This window comes from Pistacia vera, unplaced genomic scaffold (assembly GCF_008641045.1).
Source record: "Pistacia vera cultivar Batoury unplaced genomic scaffold, PisVer_v2 Contig823, whole genome shotgun sequence".
NCBI classification, from domain to species: Eukaryota; Viridiplantae; Streptophyta; class Magnoliopsida; order Sapindales; family Anacardiaceae; genus Pistacia; species Pistacia vera.
The window spans coordinates 147,438-160,386 of record NW_022196694.1 but is presented as its reverse complement, the minus strand read 5'-3'; the positions used below and the strand labels follow the sequence as shown (position 1 = coordinate 160,386).

Sequence of the window (12,949 nt, the reverse complement as noted above, 5' to 3'; positions counted from 1 at the left end):
CATCAGAGTTTCAGATGTTCTCTCTTTACGGTCAAATTGGCGAGTAGGCGTGAAATGCCCCAATTCTGGATTTTTGTTGGACTGCTTCCCCAATTTGGGCGCCATGGATCTGGGCTTGGGTTGACCTGGTTGTAAGAGTCCATCTTGCCATAAAATGCCTAATTAAACTTTCCCCGACCCTTTTCCAAAACCCAATTCCTCTCCTCCACTCTATGCGCCTGTTCCATTAAATCATGTAAGTTTGTGGGCTTAGTCAACCTAAGATCAGCTTTAATCTCTTCTTTAAGCCCATTGGAGAAAATGCCCATGAGTAACTCATCTCCTACCTCCTTCAATTATGCAACGTGAGCTTCACATTGCTCACGGAATTCTGTCACAGTTCCTATCTACCTTAGCGCCACTAGAGCTTCAAAGGTTGACCCTTTAAAGGATGGACGAAACCTATCGATGATTGCTGATTTGAAGGATGCCTAGGACAATATTGGTGAACGTGAATCCATCCACTGATACCAGTTTAAGGCTCAACCCTCCATACATATGGCGGTGGCCTCCGTCTTTTTCTCCTCCCCATATCGATTGATGGCGAAATAGCTATCAGCTTTGAATGTCCAACCATACGGGTCCTCCCCATTAAACACCGGTAACTCCAACTTCTTGATTCTCCTTTCGTCTCTAATGCCCTTTTCTTCCCCAGATCGATTCTGATCTCTACTACTTTCCCCTCCTACGTTTCCCGAAATTGTTCCCTTGTTTTTTTCACTACTACGATTGATTTCCCTTTCATCCTTCAATCTCATCCACTCCCTGAGCTCAAGAAGATATCCCTTCAGACTTCCCATGTCCTCTTTGAGATTTCCCAGATCTTCCCTCACAACACTCATATCTTTTTTTAACATACCCATCTCTTTTTCTACACCATCCATTCTGTTCTCCATTTTGTTTTTACCATACCCCAACGAGGCTCTGATACCAATTGATACAGACCTCACTCAATGAAACAATTCCAATCAAAGTTCACCCAAACAAACAGTTCATCAATCACAAATTAATAAGAATAATCCAAATACTTGCATTGAATTTAAAGGGACAATACAACAATATAGAAGCAATAGGATGAAAGGAAACAGAGTGCTAGCAGTTTGAGGAGCTAGCGACCTCCCACCGATAATTCCCTAAACAAAATAATAATTGTCCTTCACAAGCTAAGCCACTCAATCTTGGACACGTGTACTCTAGCTTAACTAATTTCCATTGCCACTAATTTCTACCGCCCTTATTCACACCCAACGTCCTCCTTCCTTGCATGATATACTTCTTATTAACGGGTGGCCTATCAACGAACATTGTTAAGATTCTAGCCAAACTAAACTTTTTCTCTCCATCTTCATAATTTTTTTCAATTGTGACAATTTTATACTTCAAATATATAGACCTTACTCTCTTTAATTGTGACTTTATAAGTACTTCAAACTATGGTTGTCAAATCGTATATTGTATTATATATCGAAAACCTAATTTTTTGAATCGTGTATCGCGTATCGTATTATATCGTAGGATACCCTTTTTCAAAATTATTAATAAAATAATAAAAAAATTTTAAAAATTAATATCATCCCCAAGATTAATTAACGAATTTTGTGGTATTATTGACTTTAAATTATGGTATCACATAATCAAAATTAAGAATCTATATCATTTCCTCTCAACCATTCATATCTCCACTTATGTTATTATTATCATACAAAATGGGCAATACATTTTCCTCTTCACTTTCTCCATGCAAAATGGGTAAATTTGGGTAGGTTTTAGTAAACTGAGTTGGGTGACCCGGATCTGACCCAAAAAAAATTTTGGGCCTTCGACCCAAATTAATAAAATCGTATGCATTTATATAAATATTTTTAAGGATACAAACAGATATGTATCGTATTATAGGATATATATCAATGTATCGAAAATTTTAGGATATACTCTTTAATACGTATTGTTGGCGACTCATATCGAATCGTATCGTAGAATACGTATCACATATCATAAGATACTAATAACTATGCCTCAAACTTATATATAATTTATTTCAGAAAATTTATTTAACTACTAAGTAATAAAGTTTGGATTAATGTCAAAATACTGTCTCAACTGGTGACAACACAAAGAGAAAAACATTGACAATTCCTGGGTGCGAGGAAGCAAGATTCTCTCTTGATCTAGGCTTTTACTTGAATAAATAATGATTTGTGATTAACAAATATAAAATTTAGAAATATAACAAATAAATAGATCTTAAACATAAATGAATTAAAATGCATAATGCGTGAACCGTGAAGCTTATAACTATATTTGATTCATTTATTTTTTTGAAAATATAATTTCTAAAAATAGAATAACGAATTATAACGATCATTATAACTTTGAAATGTACGGATAAACGATACTTTGATTTGCTCACACGTGTTTCAAAATATATATATATAGAAAGAAGTAGGCATTTGTTTCCTATTTTTTCCCTATCTTATTCGTATCATTTCTAAAATATACATTTGTTTCACTATTCTGAAAATATTATTATATTATATTATATTCAATTATTTTAAATCCCTTAAGTTTGTTAATTTAACTAAATACCCCTAAAAAAAAGTTTAAAAATGGACAAAAACACCTTCACCATCCACATTTGCCAGATTCCGATCACCACCACCTGAAGATGGCCTGTTGCCGATATTTAATGGGTGGATAGGGGTGTTTTTTGTAATTTTTAATGTTTTTAATATAGGGGTGTTTAATAAATTAACAAACCTAGAGGGTGTTTTTGTTAATTTTTAAATCTTACTTCGTTATTACCATTTAACTCTTACTTTTTTTAAAATACCATCTAAAATACTAAAACAAACGTATCTGTAATTATTGTGATTTCGAAGAAGACAAATATTTCAGTCACAAAGAAAATAACGAATTGTAACGAAATATAACTGCCATATAATAACAAAATTATAATAAAAGAAAGAAAGGATCCAATAAGAACAAAAATAAAAGGTGAAAACAATTGATGCCTGATAAAAAAAATCTCCTATACAACGGGTGTTGGCACAACCAACCTTTGAATGTTATGTTAACGCAACCAATTAGGAAGTATCACGTCAATGCGTGTGACATACATGCACCATATGAATGATTGTACCAACATTCGTTATTGCAAAGAATCTCTCAAAACTGATTTCTACGAGTAATTTAATTGGATAGAAATTATTAAATTAACATAAGAGATGTTTAAGTTAATTTTGATGATTTTAAAAGATTTTTTAATCTATAGTAATTTCGATAAAACTTGAGGTTGTATAGAATATTATTTCCCCTTTTAGAGACGATAAAATTACCTGAACTTATATTTTCTTGAGAACCGATCATGTTGTAATTTACATTTAATATAGAAGTAATATGAATTTACACTTGAACTCAGAAACAGCTTATAGATGATTTAAAATATTCACAAACAGTATTTTTATAATTTTTCTAGAGCCCAATTCTACAATTTTTGTACCCTAGATTAAGACTAATAATTAGATATATTTATAATTCCATGGATTTTAAGGAGTTTAATAGTGATTGGATTTTATCAACAATATGCACTCGCAATCTTGTATTATATTAAGGTCAAGTTAAGTTCAAGAGATATTCATAATCTAATCTCTTAACAGTCTTGCTCTTAAAAGTAGATATAACATCCCGGTTGTCACATAATTAGATCGGAAAACATATTATAACAAGCTTTTTTTTTTGAATAAAATGGTACAAGATAAAACCACATTCAATAAACTCTCCTAATGAAGTAATCTCCAACTTGGTGTTTAAATAGGAGAGACACAATAAAATCTTCAGTTGATATCTTATCAAGCCACAATTTAAAAAAAATAATAATAATAATTCTTTTGCATAAAATCATACCTTTACTGAAAAGAACCATGCAACTGAGATTCAGCTTTCTGAAGAAAGTTAACAATGGTTTGCTAATTTCAAATCATACTGGCTCACGCCTCATCAATTGCCTAAATGCTTCCAAAGGAGCATATGAGAGCAAAATTTGTATATCAATTTCAAAACAATTGAGCACAAACAGCGGAGTTTTATGGGAAAAAATTTGGAAAAGCAACAGAACAACCTAGTGTGGCTCCAAGAACAACAGATTGCCAGTCTACAATAAAAAGAAAAAAAGAATCTTATTATATATGAATGTAGACTAGTGTTGCATTAAAGGAAGGACATATACAGATGAGGCCAAAATACAGCAGCATGAAGAAATTTGTACCTTTGTGATGGTATCTGCCCTTAAAATCCAAATAGAATGGAACCTGATTAAAGGAGTTATGAGGAAGCTGCATCTTCTAGTAAAAGCAACATACAAACATTTCAAACTTAAATACTCAAGAGAATAAAGTCCGTCATTACCATCAGGTTACTCATTTAGTGATGTCAATTGCTTGTTTCGAAACAATCGCCACCTCTTCTTCTTCTTCGTCTCAAATTCAGGCTCATCTGGAGAAGCAATGGCATATATGAAGCATTGTTAATCTTTGAAAAACTACAAATTAGATGAAAATGGTCAAATAATCCTGGAAGATAAAGACATTTAACATGGTTTCAATGGGCTGACCATGCCCGTGATGACTAATGACATTGAACCCGAAGAAGCAATGAACCAAGCCAGGTAGTCACCTACTCATCCTAAGTTACCAAAACAACTAGGCAACACATCACAAAACCTGGTTGTCTGGATAATCCTAATTAGTCTCATTTTGTTTAGGATCGGTTTGAAAGATGAAATTCAATAACTTGTTTGACAAAGCTCTAATTACTACAATGGTGGTTATGTTTTCCAGATGATAGAAAATCTGCAACATAAGACTGAAAAAACAACATCTAGTTTGTCAGAATCATATAGCCTCTTAGTGACTGAATAACACCCTTCCCTACCCCTGAAATTTGAATTATATTCGATGTCGAACAAAAATTTTGAGGTCAAATAAATAAGAAATTGCAGATAATTGTCTGTTTTCAACACCTCAACCACTTCTAGCACCTCAAAAAACAGTCTTGGGACTTCTCAACTCAAGTCCAGAGAAACTCAATCCCTTCTTTATGTGAGTAAAAGAGAAAGCACCAGACATGGTCCAGAAGTACAAGTGTGGATATTTACCTTCTGGTGGGCATATAGAGTTGTAGTGCACCTCAGCCCAAAAGCTCAGATAAATTACTGCCCAGGACACATAACACAAAGTTATCGTCAATTTCCTATTGAGAAACTCAATGGTAAAATTGTGTAATAAAGAAATTCCTTCTATTCCTTTAAAAACAGATTTCAGCTCATGAATCTTTTAATCAGCCACATTAAGAGTACTAAACATAAAAATGAGAGAAAAAGAAAAGGAAGAATAAAAGCTGACTGTGGAGGAAATTGAAGCTCAAAGCAAGTGACCAGCTCAAAAGAAGATATCCATAACTGAAGTTCTAGTTAAATATGGAAGTTTCTACAAAGAAACATGATATGCTTACAATTATAGTGATGCATTTACTTATGATAGTGAACATCCCACTCATTTTCTCCAGGGAAATTTCCCTCCATCGCAGTACAAAAAGTGATTAGCTTTTACATTTTTATATAACAAGTTTTCTCAACCATCATATGAATCTTAAAATGGAATCCATTTTATGAAGCTGTAAATAGGGTCCAATACATAAAATTGACCTCAATCTACACTATCCCATTCAATAATTTAGAGGGGCCTTACCTTCATCTGTGCAATATGGTTTCAATCATTGTCAATATAGATCAAGAGAATCAAAAAGGCCAGTCATGACACAGCAGTAGGGATAAAATTAAAAAAAACAACATAACCTTATCTATCAAATGAGAACAGAGAGCATATCAGGAATTTTCTGCAGTTGCACACCCTTTGGCCCTTTCAGGATTTATTATCAAGAGCAAACAGTACCCTACAGTTTAAAACTCAAAAGTAAAGTTTTATACAAGGCTTTAGCCTCAGTTTGCCTTTCCATCTATTTCATTGTGAATAAAATGATAATCTCAATTACTATAAAGTAATTAAAATCTATAGCATAAAACAAAATCCTGATTAACAATGCTATATACTACGTACAACAAAGGAGATATGACTTACAATATTAACAACAACTAAAACAAACAATCCCTGTGTACTACAAAGTTTACCAAATTAATCAAACATTTATAGCAATAAACCCATAAATGTACCTCGATTTGACCTGTCAACATTTGGGAGAATCTCAATATAGCAAGTGTCCTTGAAAGATGTTATTACAAATATTTTCACACCATACTGCAAGAAATCATTAACATGTATTAGGCAACCCAATGTAAATTAACCAAACACCAGCAAATTAGATGTGACGTCATTTGGGATGTTGATAGGTGCATATTAGGTTTAAGTGTGCTTCACCTTACATAAATGACGTATTCAAGAATTGATAGCTTTTAGAAATAATATTTACATTACAATTCATCCAACTGACAAGCAGTTGAAATACTATGGAACTAGGGTACTGCACATACACTGGGTATAGAATGTCATATTTACCACAAGCATGAAAGCTGAATTGTTATTCACAACATGACATGAGTTCAAGATTATCAGACTGGGCACACATGGACTGCATCGTCAAGTAGGAGATAATCTCCTGATATGCAACTTCCCATAGCATCCAGAACCCCAATTAACCCCAGTAAGATATGAGCATTGTGCAATACTAATATCCTTCTTGTGTAAGTTTTATGTTCTCAACAAAAGCCAAACACTCTCGTTAATAATTGTTCAATCTCAGTAAAACAATAAGTTTGAAACAATAAAACCCCTACTGAGACCCTTGGAAGGAGGAAAAATGGTTTGACCATGATGTTAATAGAGGGTTCAAATCTTTCTTTTGTTATGGTTCCATGTGATGAGAATGGATTCTAGAATGCAAAACATTGAGAAAGAAGATTAAGGTTTTGAAGGGTAGGTGACTGACCCTCAAAGTTCAGTCTTTATCTTTGTTTTTGCTGTACTTAGAATTGTTCCATTCTGCTGTTAGGTTGCTGGGTAGATGATAGAACATGATTCTCTGAATGTAATGTTCTGTTCTTAATATCAATATAGAGTCTATTTCTTTTTCATTCCTGTGCTTGCTGATTGTTTTAACTGGTATTGGATAGAGTAGTTTGTGTGTTGCTTGGTGGTTTAACAAGTCGGGGTTCTATCATTCTATATAATTCACAATATAATTATTATAAGCTAAGTCACGTGTTCTTAAGATTCATGTCCCAACCCTTCATAAGGTTGTAGTGCCTGCCACTGAAAATTTCATCAATTGGGGTTGTCATTACAAGCATAGTAATTTAAAAAATTCTACTGAAACCATTTTCATACAATTGGCAAAAGGAAATATGACCAAAGTTTATCCTTTAAACTATCCACTGCTAGTCTAGAAGCCATTTCAACAAACAACTTTAAAGAACTAACCAGATATAATGACTCACTAGAGAAAATTGATATTCAGAGTTATAAAAATCATGGTAATAAACTGGTTCAAAAACAAAAAAGCAAAAATAAAATCATTCAGCATACCAAATCTGCAGCAGCCTGCAAAGTGACGTGATCACCCCATTCACCACTCCTACATTCATCCACATGATAGCAAAAGAAAGGTCAAGTTTTACTCAAAAAAAAGAAAGTTCAGGTCAATTAAAAGGTGCAGGGAAATACTTGGACATCTTCTCCAAATAGTCACCATAGGCCATGGGAACATATCCCTCATATATCTCCAGATGAGACTTAAGCTGATAAATCATGATACAGTGAAACAAAAAAAAAAAATTACCAATTTATGTAAACCCCACATTCATTACGCCCACAAATACTCTGAACTCAAGCTTCTGACAAAGTTGCCAAATTTAATGTAATAAGCAAAAGCCAACCTGATTTACAACTTGTTGCCTGACAAATTCATGGTGCTCAGGAGTTCGATAAATTTGATCTGATAAAGCGCGAAACTGGTGACATTATGGAATTAATGAGAAATCATATGTAAATGATCTTAAGCACCATATAAACACATTGTTTCTTCCTGATGCAAATATAATTATACTATTTCTTACTAGAGTGGAAACGAAAAGCGCCACAGTAAATATTTTGTGAGCTCTAATGATAAGTTAAAAGCATTAAACTCTTGAGGAACATGTTTGACTTTTCAAGACAATTGGTAAAGCATAAGGTCTGTTAACAACAACAATTTCACAGACAGCAGCAGACATGCATGTTAAATAAGACCTAATTTACCTAAAAAAAAAAAGAAACAAAACATTTGAAAGTATCTACAGTCAAGATGCAGAATCTGGTCTCACTAATGTCATGCTAACTTAGAATAATGTAAAACTTTTGTCGAGAAACCACTGATCCTTAAAGCTTATACAATTCATCTACTACAATGGGGACTTGAACAGAAGATCTCTTCATCAACTTAGCTTCACAATTGATAAGAAGAAAAAAATTGAAAGCATTTTGATAATGGCTAGTGAAGCAGTCAAAAACATGAAAAAACATAAAGAGGGCACAATTTACAAAACCGAGTGAGATAAAATGATACTGTGCGAGAAAACATATGACAGGGAGAACCTAGTTTGCTACACAAATTTGATCTTCCATTTTCACCGAAGAAAACAGTCATCAACCCAGTGTGCTGCACTTCCATTTTAGCAAATAATTAAAGGAATTAGACATTACAGCAAAACAGAACCTAAGGCGCACCAAGACATACATGCTGAACTTAAAAAGCTAACCTGGCAATTCCCATCTCCTTGAACTTTGCATTCAACCAAATCATATACCTCCAATCTATAGAAGAAAAAGCTTTTGCTCAGTAAAAAATAAAATTATCCTATGACACCCTAATACCTAGCTAGAAGGATGAAGATCTTACGATAAAAAGGGAGAATAAGAAGAAAAAGGAAAAAGGAAAGTATCTGCAAAAATGTAAATGGGTGGAAAAACAAGACATGACACCTCTCCAATAGCCTTTGGTGGTCCAAAGTTGCTTCATCGATAGATGGTATTTCTCCATTAATTCTAGGAACATGCTGCACAAATGAGAAAACAAAGAAGACAAGTAAAAACAAAGAGTAAAAGCCAATTTCAGGCTGCAAAAGTGAAGAAGCTAAAGTATGTAACAAACATAGCCCAACCTAACCAACATGCCTGCAATGCTAGTACCAATTTTGTTGACCATTTCACTTGTAAGGATCTTGAATTATATATATATAGAATTATCCACAATAAAATTACCGTTCTGAAATACTTACCTATACAATAAGATTAAACTTGGCAAACATGCTAAATGTCAAGTTTCCATACGATAGCAATCAAAAGTTACGGACTAGCAGGAGTACATTATCTCAACTCCAAGCATGCATAAAGATAGAAGTCACCTAAAGTTTTTCAGGGAAATAATGTGAAGGCATAACAGCAGTTCTTAGATGCTAAACTTACAGGAACAGGAACCATCTGATTCAACCTTTTCCCGACTTCACTATCAAGACCATACTCTTCTGTCAGCTCTAATGGATATGACCACTCCTCTCCACAGTATGACTCATCTTCGGGGGTAGAACATAAACTAGAAGGCTGTATATCATCTGCCTCTTCCTGGCCACTCTCCTGGCCTACAAATTTTGAACAAGATAAGCACAGTATACAAGAGTGATTTGCACTTTGATATTTTGCATTTACCAGAATAATAGTTTGTCACAGACTGGCTAAGCCACTCTTCTTGAAAATCAGGTACTTGCAAGTTCTCTTCATCCCCACATGGAGAATCAGGTACTTCGACAACTGCAAGTTGTGATAGTTCTTCTTGAAGAGCACGAGCAATAAGCTCATCATACTCTACATTGCAACATTCAGTGTCATAATGATCTTCCCCGAAATGTTGTCCATCATAATAGTCCACGTCATCTGGTGAAGTAGTGTCACCATACCCGCAATTATAATACGGATCACTTTCGAACAGTTGGAGACCCCACCAAAGAACATCTGGATCTTGCTCATACGTAATCATTTGCAATGTAGACAAATTCTTTAACTTAAAACAAGTTTGCTGCAATGGAACAAGGTCTACTCCCAAAATCAATATTGGTGGTAAGATACCAGGACGTTATTTTCACTTATTCAAAGACAACATATAGTCTGCCAACGAGTAAATACAGATTCAAAATTGGACCGGAAAATCAAACACTTTTACTTAAACTATTTCAAATCCTGAAGTAAAACACATCACAACTGTCCACAATAAGTCATTCAAAACCTAAAAATTAACTACCATAAGTCACTCATCTAATACTTGGAAGCCTATCTAAACTATCATCATCTAAAGTAGTAACTTGTTTGAAATAATATAAAATTCTGACCCAACTTCGGCCAATGTAAAAACTTAAAAACCTCTTCATTAAATAATAATTTGACCTTGGTTCTAAAAATATTTAGTTGGCAAAAACTATAGGATGTACATTCCTGTATACCCTAGTTGTATATACTTATCATGATAAAACTAATTCAAGTTTGTTACAATTTATTTGTAATTATCAATTACTTTGTATTTTTCTTTCTTTTTTTCTGGAAAAAAAAAAAAGAAAAAGACTTGCAAGCAGCATAGTTCCTCGACGTGGCCCGTGCAAAAAGCATTAACATGATACAAATCAATTGTCAAGCTACCTGACCAACAATACTGCTTTAGACACGTTTTACTTGATAAAAGACCGCCATTGAAATTCAACATTATAAGCAAAAGTGAACTTCAAGAAATCTTAATTGTTTCAACAGGTCACAGCACCAAACTGAATGAAATCATTCAAGCCATCAAATATACAAGTATCACATTGACATCGTGCATATGAATATGAATATAAGCACGTGCATTGAAACGATAATGTCAAAATTTAAACTAAATGTTAAAACCAATAAAGCGATCGACAAAGCTTCACAAAATAACCACAATGAAAATATCAGATCAATACGGTTTAGAAGCATAAAACAGCAACATTCAACGCTAAAATTAAACAAATAAAAACAAAAATAATTCTGTAACTTAAACTACGGCATTACAGATCATTCGATCCAAACACATATTAAGCGACGTACCTCATATATTTGATTGTATTTCGGATATCAACAATTTAGTTGTATTTACAAATTACATTTGATGAACAGCGACTGGTGAGCGAGAAAGCGCCATCGAGACGCCACAGAATGAGAGAAGAGGTGAAAGATTACAATTAAAAGGGCCAAAACTAAGAGAAAATGAAAATGGTGAGTGACGGACGTCACGAGGCTAGTGATGAGTGAGTGTGGTGTCAGTGTGGAGTGGCTTCCGACAGCAAGTAGACACTGATCGAGAAAGTGAGAGTGACAGAGAGAAACGTTACTTGACGGCCAAAGTATCTTTCCTTCAATTTCGTTTGCTTCTCTCTGGTGACTCACTCTGTCCTGTTACGTCCATTTGTCGCGTTTCTCGTATGTATCAGTTTTTTTTTTTTTTTTTTTCTCTCTCTCTTTAATTATTATCATTTTTTTAATCTTTTTTCAGTGAAAAAAAGGTTTAAAATCAGATTTTTTAATAAAAGAGTTTCAATTGATATATCATATATCTATCCAATATGATTTTCAATTTTAGAAAAAATGTTATCTCTTAATTAGCTGATTAAACAGATGAATAAAAGAGTTTTAAGGGTTTATTTTATACAATATAAAATGAGTTAATATTTCAAAATATATTTAATATATTCTAAAATTAATTTTAAAATAATGAGAATGAAATAAATGTAAATTTATTAATTTTATTTTCCTAATCTTCAAATCCAAAAAATTCTTTCAAATAAAATAATTTCTTATATTCTCCTAAGATTATGTGGGGAAATGTGAGAGTTGCTTCACATGGTATTCATTAACATTTAACACGCCAATGTGGGCACACAGTGGGCCAGGCCTTTGTTAATTTTGTAATGTGGGGGATTTGGACCGCTAAGAGAATTTGATTAGGATTTAGGTGGAAGTGGAATAATAAAGAATTAATTGTTATGGCCGATTAATTAATTTTCGGTACGAGGTTTTACGGTTGAATGAATGTCTTCCTCAATCTAATATTATGACCACATATCTTATCCCCACTATTGATTGTGACCATTTAGGAAATAAAAATTTGGACTGTGATTCACCTAGACTCCTAAAGTCTCAAGTTATTTTTAAAAAATTTATTCACTCCAATTTTAATTATTATTTTGTGTATTGGTAATTAGTCAGATTATTTTTGTTGTGTGTGAAATCCGGAGAGGATAATTCCTTATTAGAAGAGAAGATATTTAGATTGGCTCAATTTGGAAGGAAAATATTACTTAGACTCCAACTAAGGTAGCCGAAGATCATACAACTTCCTAATTCTACATATTTGAATCTTATCTCAACTATATCATGTAAATGACTGTTATATAAACTCATCATAACTTGTTTTCAGGGGGATGGGCAATTGTTCTAAATTTTTTTTCCTAAAAATTATACTGTTCTTTATAAACTCTCAAAAGTAATAAGATAACAGTAGACGTAGGCTGAAGTTCTAACTTACCGAACCACTTTAAAAATCTCTTTGCCATTTACTTTATTGCATTTATTATTCATCCACTACTTGTTATCTATAATCACGCGCATATCCATTTCGGTTCTGGCTAGGTTAATCGGAATTCTCTGGTTGGTGCAGATTTCTATATCAACATTTTGGCGTTAGAAGGAGGGTCTGATTCACATCAGCTCTCCATGTTTTTCCAGTAGGTCTCAACTTCTTCAGCAAATCTCAGCTTCTTTTTCTAGAATCACGTTATCAAATGTGAAAATTTAAGCAG

The 12,949-nt window shown here is 33.4% G+C and overlaps 1 protein-coding gene across 1 annotated transcript; it reads right to left on the bottom strand.

Moving 5' to 3' along the window:
* Nucleotides 1-3,751: 3,751 nt before the first annotated feature.
* LOC116117826 (OVARIAN TUMOR DOMAIN-containing deubiquitinating enzyme 12-like) lies at nt 3,752-11,510 on the bottom strand. The gene is made up of 12 exons (XM_031403835.1): nt 11,199-11,510; nt 9,792-10,247; nt 9,552-9,724; nt 9,069-9,142; nt 8,846-8,900; nt 7,985-8,059; nt 7,773-7,846; nt 7,635-7,683; nt 6,266-6,350; nt 5,192-5,248; nt 4,444-4,530; nt 3,752-4,346 (listed from the first exon to the last, which is right to left on the bottom strand). Exons 2-11 carry the CDS (start codon nt 10,117-10,119, stop codon nt 4,451-4,453), a joined length of 1,050 nt encoding a protein of 349 aa, XP_031259695.1. The 5' UTR covers nt 10,120-10,247; nt 11,199-11,510; the 3' UTR covers nt 3,752-4,346; nt 4,444-4,450.
* Between the last annotated feature and the right edge of the window lie 1,439 nt (nt 11,511-12,949).